The sequence below is a fragment of the Nestor notabilis genome, unplaced genomic scaffold, assembly GCF_000696875.1.
Source record: "Nestor notabilis isolate BGI_N333 unplaced genomic scaffold, ASM69687v1 scaffold1757, whole genome shotgun sequence".
Taxonomy (NCBI): Eukaryota; Metazoa; Chordata; class Aves; order Psittaciformes; family Psittacidae; genus Nestor; species Nestor notabilis.
This window is the reverse complement of record NW_009936694.1, coordinates 1-25,157: the sequence shown is the minus strand read 5'-3', so window position 1 is coordinate 25,157 and position 25,157 is coordinate 1. Positions and strand designations below refer to the sequence as shown.

At 38.4% G+C, this 25,157-nt stretch overlaps 1 protein-coding gene across 1 annotated transcript; it reads right to left on the bottom strand.

Moving 5' to 3' along the window:
- Nucleotides 1-9,037: 9,037 nt before the first annotated feature.
- On the bottom strand, nucleotides 9,038-23,789 carry LOC104400671 (sorting nexin-16-like; the record flags this gene model as incomplete). Its single annotated transcript, XM_010018447.1, has 5 exons — nucleotides 9,038-10,569; nucleotides 10,823-10,939; nucleotides 13,281-13,417; nucleotides 17,962-18,031; nucleotides 23,641-23,789. Coding segments are annotated over 5 exons (582 nt in total), but the record flags the coding sequence as incomplete, so codon positions are not given.
- Between the last annotated feature and the right edge of the window lie 1,368 nt (nucleotides 23,790-25,157).

Genomic DNA, 25,157 nt, shown 5'->3' with positions numbered 1-25,157 from the left:
GGCACCATGGCCCCTGTGCTGCCCTGCTCCCCTCTCCTGCACGGTACAATCCTTTTGTGTAGGTTCAATTCCTGCTTTTCTAAGTATACAGGAAATGAGAGGGTTAGTGTACCGCTATGTTCACTTTATCATAGTGACCCTTGACGTTCGGGCACATTTCCTCAGGTAGGGAGGTAGGCCCGCGTAAGAGATAGGTATGCTGGTGTGTCAGAGGTGGAGTGCTAGTGTTAGGGGTAGGAAGTTTTTTCATAGAAGGTGTATGAGTTGGTCGTATCGGAATCGTGGATAGGAGGCCCGTACTCAGAGGAAGCTTGAAGAAAGGAGTAGTGTTTTTGTGGCAAGGATAATGGGAAAAAGTTCTGGTGTAGGGTTGAGTGCGCTTGGGTTTATGAATAAGAGGGTGGTTAATGTGTTCATTAGCATAATATTTGCATATCCGGCTAAGAAGAATAAGGCGAAAGGACCTGCAGCATATTCTACATTGAAGCCGGAGACTAGTTCAGATTCTCCTTCTGTAAGGTCGAATGGGGAGCGGTTTGTTTCGGCTAGCGTTGAGATGTATGCTTTTCTAAGCATATAGGAAATGAGAGGGTTAGTGTACCTCTATGTTCACTTTATCATAGTGACCCTTGACGTTCGGGCACATTTCCTCAGGTATGGAGGTAGGCCCGCGTAAGAGATAGGTATGCTGGTGTGTCAGAGGTGGAGTGCTAGTGTTAGGGGTAGGAAGTTTTTTCATAGGAGGTGTATGAGTTGGTCGTATCGGAATCGTGGATAGGAGGCCCGTACTCAGAGGAAGCTTGAAGAAAGGAGTAGTGTTTTTGTGGCAAGGATAATGGGAAAAAGTTCTGGTGTAGGGTTGAGTGCGCTTGGGTTTATGAATAAGAGGGTGGTTAATGTGTTCATTAGCATAATATTTGCATATCCGGCTAAGAAGAATAAGGCGAAATGACCTGCAGCATATTCTACATTGAAGCCGGAGACTAGTTCAGATTCTCCTTCTGTAAGGTCGAATGGGGAGCGGTTTGTTTCGGCTAGCGTTGAGATGTATCATATTATTGCAAGGGGTCAGGAGGAGAATAAAAGGTATATGGGCTCTTGTGAGATAGCAAGTGTAGTTATAGTGTAGTTTCCTGCTAGCATAATCATAGATAGAAGGATAATGGCTAGTGTTTTCATGTTCTGCTTTTAGGTCTGCTTAGCTGACTTCCCCCTGCCCCCCAGCTAGGCATGCATTGGATAGCAATGTGTGTTTAAACTGAGGACCTGTGGTTTGTGAGTGAGATAAATTTAGTAGAAGAGGTGGGAGGCTAATTGTCTGAGCTAGCTGTCTTTTCCCATGTAGGTAATGAGTCTTGATACTTCTAATGGGAAAGGTGTACTGTCTGACCAGATGAGGAATGTTTTGTGGGTTCCAGTAGGATTTATGTGGACATTCCCTGCACTCCCCCCCCCCAAAAAGTTTAGCACCCGTTCCTCAAAAAAATAAAGGAGGAATGTAGCTCTTCAGATACATTTAGTATGTAAATATATCCAGATGTATTATCTTTACTTTTGGGTTGGGCTCAGCTTGCCAAAGGTAGTTTGGTGTAGCCATTGAACTAACTGAAGTCAGTTGGGACTGCCTATGTACAGTTGTATGTAAGATTACTATAATTACCCTATGCCTACCTGTTGTATACACCCTATACATACGTGGGGTAGTTGGTGCTCTGCTGTTAGTGCCAAGCAGCAGTGATGAGCTCTATGAGCAGCACGGCTTGGACTCTGCGGACCTCCAGGAGGAGCTCTGGGTTCAGTGTACAGCAATAAACACCAGCGGGCTCCGAAGGCTGCGGTTTTTGTACAGTACCTGGTTTCAGCATTACTGCTTGTGCTGGAGGGAAGAGGTCCTGCTTGGAAGTGCTGCTCAAATGAAAAGGGGGGCACCCTCCTACTTCCCTCCAAATCCCTACTCTTTCAAAGCTAAAATGTTCTAAATACTAACCCACCTTCTCAGCTGCTTTTCTGGCCTCTATTCTCTTCCATTCCCCTGTCTGTGGCCACCTCGGCACACAGCTTGGTTCCCCACTCTGGACTTGCAAGATGCAGGACAGCAGGACCTCAGAAGCAAACTTTCATGTAGAAGCTTATCAGCCCCCTCCTTAGACACTCACACCATGATGAAGTGGAGCATTAAATCAGTTAAACATTAAATCAATTAAAGGTATCCATTTTGGATGGGAAGTTCAGCCCAGCATGGTGGAGGGATCCAAACTCTTTAATACTGGTTCAGCAAACTGTGCTTTGCAATGACCAGCTGCAAGCTGGGTGTCATCACAACAAGCTGAGGACACTGAACTGCAAAAAAGAATTTCTTGGTGAAGCCTGTGTCTTTTACAGGGTGCTCTGGAGCATCTCCTATAGCCCCTTCACATACTGTAAGAGCACCTTAAGCAAGGCACTATCAAATGCTCCTCCTGAAGGAAGGAAGATAATTGTCTGGAAAGAGGAAACCATAATAGAATATCAAGAACAAGGAGCATAAATCATACAGATAATGCTTTGAGTCTTTCGCTGTGCCTTGCAAATGTATTTTTTACACTGCACAAGCAGGAGCTTGAGAGGAAAAACCCTTCAGACCTGCAGCAAGAGGCTGCTGCAGTGCCTTGGCTGCGCTAGCAATGGTGCAGTGGCAAACACCGACTTGTTTGAAAGAGCAAGTTAAAAAAAACACAGAAAAGCTGCCTTTGGCTCAGGCAATTTCTGCTAAAACAAAACCAAATGCAGTGGAAACTGTGTATGGCTGCACAAGTAAAACGGGTTATGTTACCTGTGACCTTCCCATGGCTGTAATGCAGGGATTCAGAAGTTAATAGCTGGACGTGGCTATCAGAAACCACCTCACACTTCTCAGGTTAAAACCTTCAGCTCCCACTGCTTTGCAAGCTCTGTCAGCAAAATGTGTCTGATCAATTTAGTTTCCTGAGCTAAGAAAAAAATCCTCCTTCAAGGACCAAGAAGTTCTGGAAAAGGCTTGTCATAGCACTAACCTGACAACTGACCTTATCCAGAGGTTGTATCAGACACTTGTGGTTGATCAGAAAGGGTTTCATTTCACAAAGAAGACAACAGGAGACGAAAAATTATGGGGGGGGGGGGAGAAGGAATGATAATTAGTTGAGACATTAATTAATATAGCCTGAGAATCTGTTTAGAGCACATATTGTGTCTGAATAAACTGAAATCTGAGCCAACAGCTGCTTCACAAGAGCAGAACAGAGCAGCTTCTCTTGAGAGAAATCTTGTGCTCTGACCTTTGGAAGATCACGAGTCTTGTGTAACTCATGTCATTTGAGAAGTGAAAGACGTTGGTCTTCCTGCATCTTTCCAGATTCAGAACCAAAACACCAGTCTCACAGAGGATGCCAGCAGTTGACTACAGCATCCAGACAGCAAAGACAGATAAAAGTAATGATTTGCACATGTTCTGCTGCTTAGGTTAACTCACAAGAGAGTTGAGGTTAAATGTTCATTGTTTAATACGCCTCTGTAGCACATACTTCGCACATTAATTTCACAATGCTCTCTATTTATTTTTAATCGCCTATTTAAGGAGTGATGTTTGGTTCAGATCTGATGGGTGTGAGATGAAAAAGCAGTGATCTCCGCAAGAAGCTGCCTTACGCTGGGCTCCTCTGTACACGTAAGCAGAAATGCCACCTCCACATGCACATCAGCATCTTACTGAATGGCTCATTTAGTTGTTTTTGTAAAGATTACATAGAATAAGACAATTTTCTCACCTACCTCTTCCTACACAAGTTATTATCCGCCTCCCAATTCAAATCTAAGAAGAATCACATGATGTTTTGTTAGGCTCACATTATGCTACAAGCATGCTGTGAGATTTCTAAATTAACAGTACACATCAACACACAAAGAATAAGCTTATCAGGGCAAGACTTTCTCTAAATATACAAAGCAGCTGCCATAATAGGGTAGATCTCTTGCCTGATGCCTCCACTTACCCTGTAACAGGCATATTTATACTACAGAATGAGGGGAAAAGGGAGACCCACCCACATCACAAACTATCCGCCCCATAACCTGGTTATCAGAAATGCTGAGAACTTCTAGGAAAGAGACACAGAAATTTGGGAGGAGAGGCCTAGTAGGAGGTTTGCCACTCATTGCAACTGCTTCCTAAATGACATTTATTCATCTATCTATTTATCTATCTATCTATCTATCTATCTATGTGTCTATCATGTAAAGCAGTAATGAGATCTCAAAAGGTCAATGTGCAACCTTCTTCCAACAGGCACTTGCCAGATGAGCAATGCTTTACAAACCCACATTAACAAAGCAGCATTTTGTAACCATCCTCAACATTTCCATGCAACAGCTGTGGCAGCTGTGGTTTCTTCTAGATGAAAAGCATTAATCCACAGGGGTTCAGAGAGTGTTTCTCCACCACATCAGTGCAAGCATCCTAGTGTTTTCAGTTTGAACTGGTAGAAGAAATGAATATTATGAAATCTAGAAGCAGCTAATAATTTATGAGCAAGGATATTCAGACCTACTTGAAACCCAGGCAAGATACCCCAAGACATGGTGGCTGTATTACACAGACAGCAGTCTCACCGGATCAGCGAATCATCTAATTTTAACCTGCTGACAAATCTACCGGATCAGCAGTAACACTAGGGCTACACCAACTGACTGACTCTGCAATCAGAGTGAATCACATAATTGCTTTCTTCCTCATTTTCCCTATTTGCAAAGCAGAAGCAAATACAACACACATCTCCCAGATAAAAAGTGGGGACAAGTTCATTATTTGGAGATCACCTTGATGATCCTCAAGTCATGGAAGTGCTGAGTATAGATCAGCAAGCATTTAAGATAAAGAGCTTAAAAGGTGTAAAAAGGAGAAAGGTCTCTGTGAAGATTATGTTGAAAACATAGGTTGGAGTACTACTCCTGGAGGTTTAACAAAGGGCTGTGCAGAACCTGCTAACTTCCCCTAAGACAGATGAGGCTCAGCCAGCACTGGGAGTTGAGCCCAGAATCCCATTTGTAAGGGCAGTGCTCTAATCAGATGAGCAACAACACCCGCTGGCAGGAGACCCACACTGGTGGTTTCTGCACTGTAGGGGGTGATCTCTTCTCTGATGATGCATGTTCCTGTCTCCTGAAACCAAAGGGTTCAGCTCTGGCTAGCAGTGACAGCACTTCTGAGAGCTAAATTATTACTCAAGTTTACCACTCCCACTTCCAAGTTCCTCTTTCTCCAGAGCCACTGCTTGCAGGTTGGGATCTTTCCAAGCCATACCAGAATGCCAAGCCTAGGCTGGATGTTGCGATACCCTTAATGAGACAGAAAAGGCACAAGTCACACGATCAGGGACAGGAAGAGGGTGAGGACCTGTGCCACACGTGAGACACATGCATTGCAGACTACTTTTCTGCCTGTTGGTTGTAGGTTAAAGGTATAAAATGAGAGCAGCTTTGCCAGTTGAGCTACAACACTGTAAGCTTTCCCTTATTATAATTTTACCATCAGGTGCTGTTCTGTTGCAGAAAGACTTCATGCTAACATTGTTTGTTATCGGTTAAGTAAGAATGACCTATGCATCAGGCTTTTTGATGTATCCAGCTAAACAGAGTTACATTTGAGGACAGTAATTTTGGCCATTTGTATAGCTCCATTTGTATACCTCACCATAACAGAGACATAACCTACTTGCCTTTTAGAAACACCCTGTCTGCGCACATCCTGTGCTCTGGGCAGCCGAAATGTAACCATGGCTGACCCTTGTTAAACAGAATCCTTCAATATGAGTATCACTTTATGATGCTGATAAAAAAACGTAGTTTCAGGTTTTAAAATGTGCCCACCAGAATAAAAATATGTTCCATACGTGATATATGTAGTTACGCTTGGACACATCTCATGACAGCCTTTTCCTGACTCTGGAACAACCATCAGAACAGTTCTGACTTCATCAACCCAAGGAGAAATTTCAAGAGAAACATTTCCTATTCCAGTATGACACCCAAGATAAACAACTGGAGAACAATCTATAAGCTAATGCGGGATATAGATGGCAGCCACTGTTACACTAAGGGGGATGACGTTTGTCACATATCTATTACAATACAAGAATAGAATTGCATCAGGAACAAAAGATAAGTCAGTCTTTGAAAGAAGATTGGAAACCTTTAACAACAGCCTTAGCTCAGTTGTTTTCTTTGCAACACACAACCTGAGAAGGACCGAATACAAAAGGCTGCCCTTTGAAACAAGGCGAGGATCAAGGATAGCGGAAGGGGCTGCACAGAAACATTAGTGCTGTGAATGATAAACCTTCGAAAGTGGTTTCTGAATGGTCTGAGATGACATAGAACCTAAACCACCCACAACACAGAAACCAACATTTAGTGGAGAAGCGATTCTGATGAGCAAATGATTGAACGAATTTTCACTTTCAAAAGGGAAAAACTCCTCAAGCGTAAACTACAGACAAGGCAAGTCCTTCTCTCCCATTTGCTTTTCCCACTCCCGCTGTCATCTTTTCCTTCAGCTAGGAGGCTGGGATCCTATGCATTTAAAATGCGATGAAAATGATAAATAAAAACGTAAAACAAGAGAGTCCCCTGGTCAGTACATGGACTGCTCATCCTGAACATAAACAGTTGAAGAGACATGTTTTGGAGACAGGTCCACTACCAGTCCTCCAAGATCAAAGGGAAAAAAAAATGATGGGTGTGAGGATGTAGTTCAGTTACCCCATAATCCCTTAAAGCAAGTCCTGTTCCTCACAGGAAGAGTACATGTCTAGCTTTTGAATGTTGGCTCTGTCTGGCAATCTGAACGCACTCAGCTCTGGGACAAAGATTTAGCTGAAATATAGAAAGGAATGATAAGAAGAAAGACCCCTAGACCTGGTATTCGGTAAAAGGAGTGCTTCCTACAATATTCTTCCCTTCCTTGGTGATTCCTGACCTTGGACTACTTACCTGTATTATCTGACATGTCTTAAAAGTAATGAGAAGAAATGATTGAAGCAGCAGCAACTTGAGAGTGTGACTCTTCAGAATTCCTCCTCCAGTGTGTGTTAGAGCCAGTTGTAGTGTAGAAAAAGCCCCCAAGCCAAACAAAACCACCTAAAACTTCCTTCAGAAAGCTGCATTTGTTATCAGTCCTACTAGAAATGAAAATTTCTGGCAGCATAACTGCTATTGCTTCAGAGCTACATTTCACTGAAGGAACAGAAACCAGAGCGAGAACTCAAACTAGTTCACAGTCTAGTCAGAGGCACAAAATGAAACCAATTTAGGACGGGCAGACAGAGCCTCGAGCAGGAGCTTTCCATGTCCCTTTTCACTGCAGCTATGACCATTTCAACAGTCCCATTGCATCTCTTTGTTGCTTAACACAAGGAGGTGAGGACAAAAGCCTTACTGGAAAACACCTGGTGGAGGCTGTTCTCTCCTACAGCTGCCAAGTGCAGTTTGGTGAATTAGTGAATTTGCTCCCTTCCTCGAGCAGGTTCAATGAGACTGTTGTTGTACTTGCAGAAACCAGTGGTTGTCACAGTGGGAAAGGTATGAAGTGGGAGTTTTATAGGGACTCGTTCTTGGGTCAATACTAGCCAGCATTTTAATTGATTTAGGAGTATACAAATCAAAAGCTGAGAAGTGGCGTGGGCAGACTACAAGTGCTTTGGAGGAGAAAAAGTCCTGCCAGATTATTAAATTTAAGATGTATTTAAAGATTTAAACTGGTAAAGTTAAGCTGAAAACAATGTATTAAAATCTAACACTAAGGGAAAAAAACCAACATTGTAAATCAGTGGCTTATCTATTCAATTACCTTTGGAATGATTTAGCTACAACAGAAAAGAACAAAGTGCGATTCTTGTAATTAGCTCACTCTGCTACCATTTCAGTGTGAATCCTCCTCTGCTCATTGTGAAGAGCACAGAACTGCACTGTCACATTCTCATGAATGAAACAATTGAAAGTTGGCTTCTTCTGTACTAAAACTGCAGCAGTGAGTGAAATGTGAAGGAAGTGGGTGGAAAACAGTGCCAGAATGGAAGCAAATGCAGCAGAAAACATTCAATATGGGATGAACACCCCTTGATCAGTGTTCAAGGCCACCGTGGGTTGTACACCTACCTCAAAATGTGCATGTCCTTTTGAAGGGGGGGAACCATGTATTAACCAGTAACACAGGCCAAGCAATACCACACGGCTGCTGAACAAATTCACATTTTTCAGCTCAGTTTCATTAAAAATCAAGGTCCCCCTGAACAGAAATGTCTATTCATGTTACTAAATATTTTGGATCAGCAAAATATCTTATAAGCCTTAAAGACAGGGCACAAGAAGATTTCCATTCCTTTGTTGCCTCATGACTGAACTCTTAAGTTATATTAATGCTTTCTTTAGTGACTAGGTTTACAGATTTACCTGAAGTACCTCAGAAATGCCTGGCATGTGTGACCTAAGCACCTTTTCAGTATTTTAAAAACATTTATAGAATCATAGAATGGTTTGGGTTGGAAGAGACCTTGAGATCATCCAGTTCCAACCCCCCTGCCATGGCAGCAACACCTCCCACTAGACCAGGTTGCTTAAGTCCTGTCTAACCTGGCCTTAATGTTCTGCAGTTTTACCTTCCCTCCTAACACTACTTTTATATACACAGTTCTTTTCAAGTATGTGACATTTGACAAAAAAAGTCATGAATCCTCAGTAAGGTGTCAAAACTTTATTGGGTTCACTCAACATCTGTGAGGATTCATGTAGAATATAAAAAAAATTCAGTTCCTTTTTAATCTTCAACAGAAGTACAGTAAGTTTTCTGGTGTCATCACAGCATTCTCATTCGTTTTCATGCAGCCATTTTTTGTACAAACAGAACGCGGACCAAAGTAACTGTAGGAAATCACTGAGGTAAGAAATGTCTCTAATAGTACTCTCATCCTTTACTAGACAAGGCATTGAACATTTTTTTCCTACAATGGAAAAAAGAAGACAGGTGTTTTATCCATAGCTTTATTTCACCAGGAAGGTTTATACAGTTCTGCATAAAGGTCATTGTATGCACAGCCTCAAGTACAAAGCTCCCTTTGAAAACTCCAGCACAAAGACACTGCATATTGACAACATTAAACGGCAATGTGGGTGGTATAGGGCGAAAAAAAAAAAACCAGATTAAAACAAACCAGCATTCTTCCTATTGGAAAAGCAGAATAAAACAAGGCACTTTCAGTAAATAAGTGAAGAACAGAAACAAGTTGTATCAAAGGTTCCACAGAACTGACCCAGAGCACTGTAACAAAATTCTGCAGTAATGAACAAGTAAAATACAAAAAGGCACTACATAATCCTCTCCCTGCAACTCCTCTTTCTTAACCGATTAGCCAACTGAACTTGGCACAATGGAGTTTTAATTATAAAGTGCATTTCCTGTCTTAATACATTTTGAAAAATAGGCTATAGAACACATGTAGAAATATCCCCATGTGTACGATATATTGAAACAAAAATACATTGCAACTAGATTCAATCTAGTTATGAACTGTGCAGGAAAAAAATATGGCTTCTTTACAAGTCTTTCAATAACCTCCATATAATCTGGACTATTTTTAAACAAACACGAATGCATTAGCAAGATGGTAAGAGGTAGTGTTCCAAGTAAAAGGCAAACTCACCGATTTTATTGTTACATGGGTATATAGCAAAGGTATCCCAGATCTTCAAAGCAGTGTTACCAAGCAAAAGTATTACAGCATGCTCTCTTGGGATGAAAATACACAGTGTTTTGGGGGTCTCATATTACTTCCTTCAGCAAAAATGACCAGTCTTTTAAAAATGTCCAACTATAATCCCATTTTGTAAGTACTCTTCTCTTGGTACTGTCAGGTTTCCTATTGCATTGCATTAAAATTTCCGGAGAAATATTCTTCAACTTCAGAATTTAAAACCAACATATTCTACCCTCTTATTAAACAAAAGATGAGTCTGTTTTTACTTCAACAAGCATTAATTTATGGCTATAAGAATACAAAAACACAAATACCAAACAGATGAACACATCAAGTGTGTCACATCAGTGGCAACAGATGACATGCTAGTTAGATGTTTGGTGATTCAACGTGAAGCTTTTGTCACCCCGCTAGGAAAGTCAGCCAAATTGTGTATGTACACTATCTAAACTTTAGCTGATTTTAGCCCTTATTTAGACTTTAATATATTAAATATATAAAGGCTACATAAAAACTGAAATCAAAGCAGCAATGGGTATATTTCTTATGTTAATAATTTGTAAAGATTTATGTAAACATTCAATATGTGCATTCTTGCTCTTTGCTGTAAATTCTTCACAGCTACTCTGTACCTCTCTACCCAAAGAGTATGTCCCAGACATGAAGCTTTCTCAGGTACCAGCAGCTGCTACTGATCTATTCTTCTTCATCAGCAGTATATGCTACTTCAGCGACTTCAATTTCTGGTACAGAATTTTCAGGCAAAGAGCCACTCCAGCATGCATCATGGTTCTCTTTATCTGAGCTGCAACAACAGATCAATAAAAGCTTTGTCAAATGGAAACTAATATGATTCTCCGAAGTAATTTCATGCTGTCAATCCACAAAACATTTATAAAGCTTGTTCAACTTATCACTTATTCCAGATCTAAAATTATCTATCCTGAGGGCCTTTATGTAGCAGAGAGGTCCTCAGCACGTGCAGAATTTACGCAAGACCAAACATTTAAAAACATACTTAAAAAAAAAAATATTATAAATGAAATAATAGTATTTACCAGCTGTCCTCACCCAGGGTACCCTGGTCTGCTTCTACTGCAGAAGACTCCACCTCACCACTGCACTCACTTCCTTCTCCTGACATTTGACGAGTCATTTTTCCTAAAGATAAATCCCTACAACAAATAAGAAGAGAGTACCACCAATCCACACAGCACATATTCATCACTGAAAAGCTGCTTGATTAATTTTAAACTTTGCAGTTTCTGGGAACCTATCGATCTCATTCCTACATGCCCCATTTCTTTTATTACTACAGGGATGCAGGGTTTGCCCTGGATAGCTATTTAAACAGTTTATTTGCTCCAGCTGCTTATTCCTAAACTAAGTTAAATCCTTTGGTTGCATCACAATTTAGTAGATTTACAAAGTTCAAGTCCCAGAGGAGTGATTATGACTTCAGGTAAGAAATTACATGCAGATGATCTAAGCCACACACGTTGCCTAAATGGCAGAAGGATTACAGCCAAAACACAGTCAGAACAAAGAAAGCCAGGATGACAAAAACATTTTTCCGAGTTCCTCACTGTAACTTTATAGAGCCACATATTAAATTCCAGAGCAGTACATTTTCCCATTTATAATCAATGGGAAGCTGTAGATGCTCCATCCCTGGAAGTGTTCAAGTCCAGGTTGGATGGGGCTTTGAAGAACCTGCTCTAGTGGAAGATGTTCTTGTCTATGACAGGGTGTTGGATCTAGATGAACTGTAAGGTCCCTTCCAATCCAAACCATTCTGTGATTCTATGCTCCAGACAGTAACTTCTTCTTAACAGCAACACACGTTGGCAGCCTGACTCACTTGGCTACAAACAGAAACACGGGTGTGCAAAATTACAAAAATTGTCTCCAAAGTATTGCTCTGTGTGGAAAACATACATCAACTTAGTGCTGAACGCTGCTGTCTGAATTGGAAAGAAAAGCTTATGAACAATTTTGCTTTGGAAGTGATACTACTATATTTCACCCTCTTTTAAAATTAGTCTAACTACTACTGTTTCTACAGTTTCACTTTAATGCATGCATTTTAAGTAAGACCTCAACAGTATTCTCCAACATGATTACTGGCCTATGTTTGGGCCTAATACAGCGTACGTAAAGGACTACAAGTCTGATGACTTGTTCGACTGTCCCCTCCTACCTCACATACGTTTTAGACACCCAGCCTTAGAGAACATATAAGCAGAAGATCCTTAATTCTTTTGGGCCAAAAGAATTTTCACTTCAATGAAGCCAAAAAGAGATCTTTTCATTTTGTGTGAAATTGCCATCAGGCAAACAATTTCCTAAACAAGGATCATGGGTTTACTTAGCAACTTTTACAACTAAAAATCAGAGTTATTTTCCATCAAGACTTCAGACACTACTTGGCTGACTTTCAGTAATTTTAAATGTCTGGAAAACTTGCAGGGTGTTTGTCTTCAGGGAAAGCACTAAAAAGGTCTTTTTTTGCTACTCATGCCTTCTTATTTTATTTTAGTCACATAGAATTTCCTGTCATGGTATTTTAGCCAAACGCAAGTTATCTCATTTTTATTGACTATTCCACTATTTAAGCCAGCATTAAGTCATAACTTTGTCATCAAACAGGGAATGTAATCTTTCAAATGTAATTACTTGCCTTCAGGAGCAAGTAACAAGCTGAATATGGTATGCTGATCAAAACCTTCAACAAGCCACAATTCCATTTAAATCCTTTCCAAAATGTAATTCACTTAAACCTTACATCCAAAGACGTGATTTCTTAGACCCAGATATACTAGACTCAAAACCCCAAGGAGTATTAAAATAACTTCTAAAGGGACCATGAGAATTCACTCCTTTGCTAAGGAAACCCCATAATGACTGATTCAGCAGGTCTGACCGGGCTCAACATCAACTCCCTGGGCCAGCTACAAAATTTAGCAGACTGGTACCATAAAGTTTTATAATGAACTCCACCATTTTTAGCTTGGATTTAAATGGACAATCTCCAGTACTACTTAAATGCTATTGGCAGCATTGTTCCAGGCAATTCAGAATAGTGAGAGACATTAATAGAGACAGAATCACTTGATCACTAAGTTCTGTCAAAGCTTACTCAAAGCTTTTTACGGGCACAATTTGTAACTCAAAGCAATTTTTCCACTGCTCTCATCTCTAGCAGGGCATTTCACATAGCCAACGTTTCAAAAGCAGAATAGGATCTTTGCTTTATCCTTACAGGACTTAAAGAATTAGGAAACATAATCCCAATTACTTTATAGGGAAAAGATGGGACAACAGCTTCTCAGTCATTTGTACTAAACAACAGCTCTTTAGCCAGCATATGAAAAAGAGCCTACTGAAAATACTGCTTTGTGTGTGGTTATCTAGGGAAAATTTATTCCAAGAACACAGTTAGCTGGTGCTTGTGACTATATAGATAAAACTTCTTCATGGAAAGAAACTCCTAGAATCCATGACATCTTTACATACCTAATTCTTCTTTCAACAGCATCTATATGAAGTTGCTTTTCATGTAGCAGTTTCTTCAGTGACTCAACCTCCCTTTGTTTTTCAAGCAGTTCTTTTTGTAGGCGGTAATTTGTTTCCTCCAGAGTTTCACAGAAAGCCTAAAAGACAAATTTAAGAACATCTTCCTTTTAACTTTAGTGGACTGTCTTTATTGATTTTTCCTTTAGAAATATCAACCTATAACAGAATTGTAGCCACTTTTCTTTGTATTGATTACTATAGGGAGCTATATAAACTTAAAAAAAAAAAAAGAAGTTCTGTCATCAATAAAACAATGCTGCTTTGTTTTGAACAATGAATTCATTATGCTAAACTTCAACACAAATACTTTATTGTATCATTTGTTTGTCTCACAAAAGAGACTTCAGAAAGAGGCTTCTCACCTTTCATGTGCAGTCCCTAATTTTGAGCCTTGGTAATGTTCCACCTATATGGATCAACAGCTGAACTCCCTACTCCCTTTTCCCCTCATATAAGCTTTCCTTTCACATGACTGCGAAGTCAATTTTAAAACATTTAATTATTCCCAAGATGCTAGGAGTATTAGGATAAAGTACATGTTCCTCCCTTGCCCAGGATAAAGACAAAGTTTTACAGTTCTGTACCAAACACCTGTTACTAATATGAAATCCTAAGTCAGAAGACCAATACAGAACTATTCTGAAATGAAACGCTAACAACACTAACTACTCAACCATGATAAGTATGTTGTGTTACCCTGCTGAGCATGACGTGTTATGTAGTACACCCTGACAAATTTGATCAGTGAGCAATCTCAGAACTTAATGTGAAGAGCCAATGTGTAATGGAGCATCCAAGGAATGCAGGAAGTGACAGAAGCATTGGCACAGAGCCTGCTAATCTATTACTGGACACAGCAAGTCTACCAACAGTAATGGCAATTCTGATTTAATAATTTACATGTTCTCACTAAATAAGACCCATGTGGGAGGCTTTCTTGGCTTAACATTACATGCAACTAACCACTAATTCACAAAGTCCACCGAATATAAACATTTTATATGAGCTCAGTTAAGAACACTATTGTTAAGACATTGTTTTCCTAAAGTTTAAAAATGAGCTACAAACATCAAGAAGATACTATTCTTCATTTTAACTCAAGAAGACTTACCAACTTCTTATAAATGTTAAGTTTTCCTGTAGTTACAGAATTCAAAAAAACTAAGTTTTTCAATCCAAAAAACATTTGATTTATTTTGCATTGAGTTCTAATTTATTTTATTGACTCAGATAGCAAATTTATCTTTGTTGCCAGGCATTGAAGACCAACCATCAGTTAAACCACAGCTTTATTCGCATCTACTAGAGCCAAGAACATGTGGCATGCAATCCATTCTTCACACAGCATTTTTAGTGATTGCTTTAGCAACGAGTCTGGTTAAGCAGTCATCCTGTTTCATCCAAGCCAGTTAAGTGACTTCTAGTGTATTGTGTAAAACTATTAAGGTTGCTGGTGCCCTAACTGAAAGGTAACCATTATTTCCTTAAGAATATAATTAAATTATATTATTTCTACTTGTAGATTTATGCACATGCAAATTTCCCTATTCACAGAATAAAAAAAACAAATAAAAAATTCCACAGGTGTTGTGAACTGTTTCATTTTTCTATACCAGAACTGAACAAAACCTTTTGTAAAAACTCCTCTCTAGCTGCGATCTGTGTATCAGCTGCCCAAGGAAAGGAAGTCGCTGTTCAAAACTGAGTAACAAAACATCAGCATATTCTGAACGATTTTTCAGCAGAAAGGTGAACCAAAGCTGAAGAAGACCTAGCAGGAAATTGTGCGTTATCTTACTCCTTGAAGAGCAGAACACCCAGAGTCTGTACAATTCTAATACCCAGGTGGGACCAATTTTCCCTTTAAGTCCTGAAAGAGTAACAGAACTAGGACAGCTGGAAAAGAGCTTTGTTTCCTTCTTCAGTAGATCATGAAATACAGATGGCTAGGAGAGGACCTGTGGAAACAGTTACCAAAGGTATGAGGCCAAAAAAAAAGGGAGAAAAAAAAAAGGAAAAGAAAAAGTAAAAGAGATAATGACTATTTTGTTTACATTTCTGTAAGGTCTAATTGAGCTAATTGATTTCTAATGTAGGAGGTATCTGTATCCCTCCCTGAAAAGATAAAAGAGATAAATATGTGTTGTCCTTTTTTGAACTGGAGTAACAGAATAGACATAAACCAAAATGAAGATATCCATATTCTGCATTTTGCAATTCTTTTTATGGTAACAGTAAGGCAAAACAGAAGCAATTTTTGCGACACCTTTAAAAATGAACTCCAGGAATATGTACATGAACCTCAGTGCTTGTCCTGTACTTGTGCATTGTTTGTGGGGAAGAAAAAGGCAAGGGATGGACATACATGCTCTCTGATATGTAGGAGTTCAGGATCCTTAACAGGCAGGAGCAGGGCAAAAAGCAGGACAACCATAGATTTCAGGTGAGCAGATTTCAGTCTCTTCAGAAATCTGCCTGGAAGGAAGAAGCCATGGGAAACCACCTTGGAGAGAACAGCTATGTAGAAGAGCTAGTTGCTATTCAAGCATCACCACCTTCAAGCTCAATAAAGTTCCAGATCAACCAGCAGGAAGTCAAGCAAATGTTTAAGGAGGCCTGTATGGATGAGCAAGAAACCCCTAACTCAGCTCAAGACATAAAAAGCCAGTGTACTAGTGGCAGAAGCATGGAGAGGTGACCCAGGAGAACTACAGGGCTGCTGTCTGATCTTACAGGGATAGGGTTAAGAAAGTGAAGGCCAACCTAGGGCTGAACCTGGCAAGGCACGTGAAAAGAAAAAGAAAGGATTCTACAAGCACATAATTAACAAAAGGAAGACCAGTGAAACCATGGACCTGCTGCCAAATTGAGTGGGTGAACTTGTGACAAATCACAGTGAAAAGGTTAAGGTACTCGATGCCATCTTTGCCTGTCTTCACTGTTAAGACCAGCCTTTGGGAATCCCAGACCTCTGCAACCAGAGGGAAAGACAAGGAAGGGTAAAACAAGCTTACCCTCAGTGTTGGGGGACAAGATGAACTAGACATACTTAAGTCCATGTGGCCTGACAGGTTGTACCTGTGAGTGCTGAGGTGCAGTTGTGGAGGGAGCTGGCTAAGCTCCAGCTTGTCCACCAGTACCTCAGGTCTCATGATTCAAATATCATAATCAAAGATAATTAAGGGACTTGAGCATCTTCCATGTGATAAAGAGGAGTGAGCTGGAACTCTTAGTCTGGAGAAGAGAAGGCTTAGGGTGATCTTATCAAGGGAGGGAATGAAGAAGAGGGAGCCAAACTCTTCTTATTGGTGCCCACTAACAGGACAAGAGACAATGGGCACAAATTAAAACCCATGAAATTCAATCTGAAAACACAAACCACTTTTTTACTGCAACAGTGATCAAACACTAGAGCAGGCTGCATAGAGAGGTTGTGAGTTCTCTGCAGGATATTCAAACCTGACTGGACATGATCCTGGGCAACCTGCAGCAGCTGACCTTGTTCAAGCAGAAGGACTGGACTAGATGATCTCAAGAGGTCCCTTCCAACCTCAGCCACTCTAATAAAGTGAGGTACACCCTTGGAAACCAGAATTTTATGACAACTGTCTCTAGCAACTTTACAGAAATGGTTAATAGCCAAGGCCACAACAGCACAGCTATTTTAATAGTTTACCTAAATTCCTGTGGTGGAAGAATAACCCTGAAATTTCACCACTGTACACATAATCAAAGTATCAATGAAAGCAGCACTTAAATTTCTTACTTATCTGAACAAATAATTCCTGTAATTTTTATTGATTTTCATCAACTTAAATAGCTATGATGAAAAGTGTTTGTACAGAAATCAAATATGAGCTTGTAACACAAAAAAACCCCCAAATCCTTCAGTTATACACAGTAATGTAAGAGCCAAGGCACTCCCACTTGCATGCAAAAGAAACTGGTGGATATAAATCTAGTTGAATGAGTACCACTTAACATTCATAATTTCTATAGTATTAACAAGGTACGTGCAATTCTAAAACATTCATATTCTATAAAGCAAGAAACCTAAGACCACTTGTTCTAGACAGACTTGACACAGCTTTGCATACCAGTGAAACCTACTTCGCATAAAACAGGCTGCAGCATACAGCACTATTTGTTCAGTGTGCTCATATGCATGTTGAAAGGCTGCTGCTTTACTACACTACTTGATACTACTAAATAGAACACTTTTTTGTAGTCAGAATTAATCTTTTCATTACATTTCATAGCAAGAAACATTTTACAGCAAGACCTGAAGTTTAAGCTGTAGGCATTGAGACAATGTGTTGAATGTAAGCCTACAAAACATGTCTTTATACTCAGTAATTGCCTTAAAAACAAGTTTCACCTACTGGTCATAAAAGGCAACAAAGAAGAGATCACAGCTTGGGACAGCGATGATGTACAGCAGTCAAAGATTATAGTGTGCACCAATAATTAGATTGTCAGTTTTAGGAATACATCTATTTGCAAATTTTTGTGATAAAATAGAAGATAAAGTGTTCCATTCCCTACCACTCAGCAGGTTTTACAATATTCTTTCAACAACTGCCTTTTGCATTCTGCTTTTATCATACTACATAGCACTTACCCTGCTCTCTTCTAGACTGTCAAAAGGACCTGGAGGATCATCCAGACAAAGAAATTCTCTCACTGCAAGGCTTTAGAAAAAAAAAAAAAAATAATAGAGTGTGAATTACTTGAAGTATATGAAAAAAAAAGCAACACCACTTAAATACAATCATACAAGGGCAGTATTTCTTTACAGGACACAAGCATCTCTCCTCAGATTTACTCCTAAGCATTTAAAATAATGTTAACAAACTATTAAATACCTTAAGGCTGTGACTTAAGTTACACAGGTACAATTAAGAGTTTGTCTAAATTTGTCAATTTAGAACATGATTTTTCAAATCTTCATAAAATTTGTTGCTACAGGACAACTGAGAAACAAGTTTATCACTTTGGTATTAAATAGATTTGAAAAATAAATTTTAGAAGATGGATGAAAAAAGTGTGCTGCTAAAATCCACACGCAGATCCCCAAAGGAAATACCAGTGGAACTAAGCACTGGCACTAAAACATGCTTATGTGTCTCCATTTTGCTAAGATCATAATCCACTGACATATACACAGTATATAATTTTTATATTTACAGTATATTTTATATATGCATATTTAAAAGAATAAGTTATAAAACAATAAGAAGTGACAAGGTTAATGTGCTATGGATATACTATATAGCCATCTCTAAACGCGCTTTCCAAACTAGTGCATTCAACTTAAAATTGTGTAACAGATGTCATTCCCCTCTGTGCAATTTTACGAAGGCCAGAAGGAAGTATGTGTAATCCTGTGGTTTACTACAGAGTATGTTGAGCATTTTGCTCATTCTATCTTCCAAGTTCAGATTACTTTTCAGAGAACTCTTCAGCATCTCCAAACATGTCTTTCTTCCACCTTTCTAAGACTCCCCTACTCTGTTGTACTCATTCTTCTATAAATGACCTCCAATCAGAACACTCTGTTCACAATTAACAAGTAGTAACTTACTCACAATTCTGTGCTTGCACTCACTACTATAAATCTTCAAATAATCTCCTAATGGAACGAATATACAAAAATGGAAGACATGAATCCAAACTAATTCCCTGTCTCTTCCTTCCACCTATGCCCCATGGGAAGGTGAGGACAACAGGAATAATTTCCTGCCTTCCACTCATTCTCTGCATTTGAGGCAGACACAAAATGCAAGCACAAGAAGGTAAACTTTTACCCTGCTACCGCTCTAATCAAAGTTTCAGGTTTGGCAAGCAAAATGAGGACAAATTTCTTCAGCAAACACTAGTCACGATGATACTATCACTTTTATGTTTAGAAAGGCTATAAAGAATACTTAACTAAACTACAGTGAACCTTTACTTTGTTGTTGGATTTTTATGAGTCTGCTTTCAAGTACTTATTGCATGAGAAGACAGAGGTGAGGTTTTTTGGCCAATGGCTAGTGAGAATTCTTAATACCCATTTTTACCTCATCAGCCTTTACCCCATTCTGGAAAAAATTCTTCTATAATCACGATCATTCTTTTCCCCACTTAATCTATGAGACAAATGTAATAAACCCTTTCTTTTTTCAAGCCCCCTCTGCTGTTTTACATAAATCAAATCCATGATCTATGCAAGCCATAGCCTAAACCCGTACTAGAAAAACGGCTTCTCCCATGTACTCAAACAAATAATGAAAAAATTCTGCTACTTAAACCAAGATTATCACTCCAATTAGCATAAAAAAAATGATATATGGTATCAGGTCATTAGTTAAATGATTAGAACATAACCTCAAACCAAATAAAAAGTTATTTGGGCATATAAAGTACATTCTCAAAGAGAACAGCAGGGTTGGTTTTTTTCCTCTACAAACAGTTTAATGCGAAGTGACCCTTTTCCAACATGATACTTAAGTCCATTTTTTAATGGTTGAATTGTTCTTTTCATAAAGATGCTGAAGGAACTCACTTAAGCCTAATGTAGAAGAACTCATTATGCGGAAACACTTCTGCTTACCATTCTTCTTCAATAACTTCATCCTTATCTACATAGCTCAGTTGAAACACTTTAGAAGAATTTTATTTCTGTATTTTGTTAGAAAATTTGTTGTGTTAATGGGTAACATAAAAATGGCATAACACGCAGTAATGCTTGTGAGAGAAAAACAAAATAACCAGAAAAATAAATGTGCAGAAATATCCAATCCACATATATCAACTACTTACATGAGGTCAACCCCCTCACTTCTTTTTTTGTTTTCCCTGCAGTTGATGGCAGAAAAGTGTCTCTCTTTCTAGTTTTCAAAACTTCTTATAATTGAAAACTGTAGATTCATTGTTTTACATAAGGAGGTCAAGAAACTTAAAGCTACAGGTCACTGAAAACATTGTTTCTTTACCTAAAATATTCACCTGATTATACTGTATAAACATTCATTTGCAGCCTATCTTTACTCAGAGTCTGCTCCAACCCTGCTCTCCCCTCCACATGCTACATCTCTTACTTTCACTTAACAAAGGAGAATTCTGCCTCAAAAATATAACAGAAATCTTCTATATCATGTAACAGAGATTGCCATACATAGTTTCTTTCTTTACTTCATCCCATGCTAGCTGACATCCTTCTTAAGAGAGACACCAGCACTAAGAAAGGCAGCAAGGGATGGTGCAGCACACAGACAAGATTCAACAGCTGTCTGAGTTCCCCCTTTTCAAACTGGTTCTTACAGAAGGTGGAAGCAGAGGAGAGCTGTGTCATCCGTATAAAGCCAGATAACAATTCTGTTTAGCAGGTTAAACTCCTTTCTCCCACTTCATGGGTTATATGCAACTTTCTTGAACGCATTAAACTCTGGGTGGATTTCAATTTAATCTTTTACTGAATCTTCAATACAAGGCAAAATATAGAGAAGAAATCCATAAAAATACAGACTTGTAACTTAGTCACCTGCCTACCATCCTATATTTTATCTTTAAACTACTTTACAAAGCTAGTTTTATTAAAAAATAGGTATACCAAATGAGGTCTCCTACCCCTGAAAGGCAAATTTCCCACTGGCAATATATCTCAGTGATAATACAGTACATAAAGAAAACAAAACTTCTCTCCAACGAGAAAAGGCTCATTTGGTTTTGGTGTGACCAAAGCAGTTTGATTTATTCACAAAACTGAAGTAAATGGAAAGCTTGTAAGGAAGAAGCAGGGTCATATGTTCACAACTGCCCATGTAAGGTGCAAATACTAATTTCCATTAATAGTAACGTCTACTCTTTGTAACTGGCTAAAAAATACCAGATGGCTCAAATCTCCCTAGTTTTAATCACCTCCCAAGGAATCCAGACCTTCCATAGATCCAAACAATTGAACAAAAGCTGTACCAACAAGTCACAGAGCTTTTTAATAAACTTAATCTTCACGCAGATCCCTACACAGCCAAGATCAGAATTTTCCTCAAAAACATGCTTCAATTAACTACCTGTTCATTAACCAAAATACAAACTGATTCCACAAGTACTTAAATTCCCTTTTGTATCCGATGAGCAATGAGGTCCAAAAGTTTTGTGAGCCTTTTTGCCTTAAGTGACGAACTATTTTGTCCAATATCAACCACTATCAAGATACCAACAAGCTACTGAAATGGAAACTAGCTGCAACAACATGAAGCATAAAGGTTTCAGAATTGTTCAAGCTGACTAAAAGTCCATCCTGCTCACTAGTCTGTCTCCAGCAACGTAACACAAGTAACATTTAATTCCTTTTTTCTTGGCACACCTATTATTGTGTTACTTAATAATCAGGAAGTTCTTAAAAGTTCTCAGCCACATATTTCATCCATACAATCATGTTTAATAGCTACTGACAGAAATTCACAGGTTGATCCTAACTTCTTTTTGGAAACCATTTAAGCTTTCTGTCTCTGACATCTCACAACAAAGCCTCATAATTCAGCGTGACATACTGAGAGATGACTACGAATCATCCGAAGTATTAATACTCGTTACTCACCTTCCCTATCCCCGTGATGATTTCATATGCCCTGTTTAGCCAGCCCTTTCCCAAGACAACAGACTATAGAAAACAGAACTCTTATTGCAGGGAAGCTTGTCTGTGGCTTCACCTGTTCCTGCTTGCTTTCTCTATACTTCTAGCAGACCCTCTTTTGAAACAGAATGCTGTGTTGTATCACTGGACTATGTGGAAGTGCAATTCAGACTCCCACAGCAGTAACTTTTTTTTTTCTCAAGTTCCTCTTCAACAATTTTTATGCAACTTTTTGATTACTGTTAAACACTGAACTGATTCAGAAAACTGTAATACCACCAATAATTTTCCAGGTTGTAAGAAACAACTGAGGTTATAATTCTTCATTGATGTACTCACTGTCATTTTGCACTTCATGACATGAAAATTAGCATTAGTCACTCAGTGCCTCAGAATCCTTCTACAGTACTTCAGGATCTCTTTGTTCATTCCTTTGTCCAGATAATTTACAGATACTGTGAACATCAGTGTCCATAGCTGTGATCCAGCATTCTATATGCAATATTGTGAAATTTCCATCAAACCTTCTCCCTTGCCTTTCAACCATTTTACACAAGCTTCCTCAAAACTACTTGTTAGATAGATTTCCCTCTGCAAGAGACATTATTGCTTTTCCCAGTATTATTTTTGTTTACCTGCTTACCACTTTGGGTTTGTTATTACAAGCAATACCAAATGTCAGACTTACTTAGTAATTTATAGTTTCCAGACTCAACAGTCAAGTGCCTTATAAAAAGGTGCCAACTGCAGTAATACACGTTCTACTAAAAAGTAAAGTAGATACAAGCATTATATGGTCTCACTCCACAGCTCAGCAATTTTTCATTTTAATTCCTTTAAAATTCTTGAGGGAATGCTGTTTGCTTTAACTGATTTCTTACTCTTTGTTTGCAATGAGGCTTCAGATGAAGACAGCTCCTCAGAGTATTTCCTCAAAGAATCTCTGGTACAGCAACCTCAAATTTTTTATTTCTCATGCTGGAAGCAACCTGCTTACTAAAATTCTCTTTTGGCCTATATTACAGTGATTTTACATTTAATTTGCCAGAATTCCAGCTTTGTAAGAACCTTCCACTTTGTATATAAAAAAAAAAAATATTGTTCAAAGAGACTTCTGTACTTTGTTGCTTAAACATACGTTTTTTAGACTCTAAAGCTTCTTTTGATTTGTGGATTACATTTACTTATGTAAAGCAATCTATAAGGTATTTATTACTAATATTTACATGATGTCATGTAAATTAAAAACCTTTAGTTTAATATGCATTTTAAGAACTAATTATATAATAGCATAGGTACTTTCCATTATGAAAGGTTAACATTTAATCTTAATATAAATTAGCAATTATCAATTCTACATTTAGCACAGAGAACTTCCATGTTCTAGAAGTAAACGTATTTAAGAAGTAAACATGGAATTAGTCTAATATTTTAAAATATTACAGCTTTTAGCTAGTAGTTAACCATGTGCAATTTCCTTTTTTTGCTTAAGTTAAGATGGGATTAATTTAATAGGACACTAAATAATTCACTTAACGACCAAATGCACAACATCAAGTTAACGGAATTCCTTACTATGTTGCACAAAGATACACTGCTGCAAGAGTCTAGGAGCCTATATAAGGAGTTTGGACCAAAAAAAAAAAAATCCAAATCCACAAGCAAAGTCGAATCACGTACCAGTTGGCAATATCTTTGTGAGCTACTAGGTTCTGAAGGAATGCTTGTAGTCCCAACTGTCGATCTTCCAAGAAGTCAGGATTATAATTATCCTTGAACCAGCGCTTTGGTGGAAGGGCCAACCGAAAGCCCGGAAACATATCTTTTAGCTGAAATAGAAATCAAAGCCAAAGAAAACCAAGAAAGAAAGTCTTGATGAAATACTAAGTTTGACACAGCACTGACTTTACTCATTACAGGATTTTTCTGTCTTCTGTTAAGTTCAAGCACAAGGTAAGTCTCACCCATAAATACAATCCAAATTATATTATAAATTATGGACACAGTTCTGCTATTTGCTGTATTGCCTTGCACACCTCTTAAATTTATCATATAAAAATAGGAATGAAAAACTTTGCTTTGTCACTTAACATCTGAGTCTGCTATCTAATACCTCTGAGTCAGTAAATTTAAGAAAACTATGTAAGTAAAAAGTATCAGATGAGTAAGCACTTTAGTGGTGTTTCTTTAGAGTACACAGGACAGTAGGTACTACATAAATACATAAAAGCCCATTACAGACCTATAACTCATCTTTTTTGGGAGGCTAGCAGAATAAATTATAACCCTTGCATGAGGTACTTCTAGTAAAAAGACTAGCTCCTTGAGCACCCAGAATAATAAAATTTCCACATGCACGGAAATGGCTCAAACCCTGGTACTAACATGCAAAATCATATTTTTGAGTTATTTAAAGAGTAATAGGGTATACACAATGTCAGAAATACCTAGAATTTTTCTCAATTCAGAAATTAAATATACAAATAAAGCATAAAATATGATGGACCTGTCCAAAGATTCCTATTAATTATTTTTAATATACATGAAGAACAAAAAAAAACATTAATGCTTTCATAAAAAACTACTTTAGATTCCTTTTCTTAGAAGGGATGCTTGACAGAAAAACCACAGAGGATTTACAAACAACAGGAAAAAGCAAACAGGTTTTACAAAATCTAATGCTCCTCCAATTGCCGCAAGAATTGTTTAAGCTTTTTCTGAAGACAGGATCAAACCAGCTTCCGTCAGGGATGCCCTGCATACATCTAATGTATTTGTATGAATGTTCTAGTGACAAGGATTCCAGAATCTGCCTTGAAAACAGTTTATATAGCTACAAGCTAATTCTTCAGTGTGTGTCTTGATCTTTGCATGGCAAAATTTTAGCCTTCTGACAGTAAGTTTTATTTAACTACTCTTCATGGACTCATGGAAAATAATTATGAGCAGCTCTTTCAGCAGATTAAGTTTTAAAAAAGTTCGCTATAATGTCTCTACAGCATGTAAAGGAAGAGCTACAATAGGGGATCACCCTTGCTTATAAGTACCATTTCACCGTATAAGAAGGACGGTTTTCTTAACATCACAAGTATTGTGTATTAGCTCATTAGTATTGTATACAGCCCATGATAACTACTAGTTTCTAATTTATAGAATGGTTTGTCGAAAATCTGCTCTTTATTTCTGCATTTAATTAT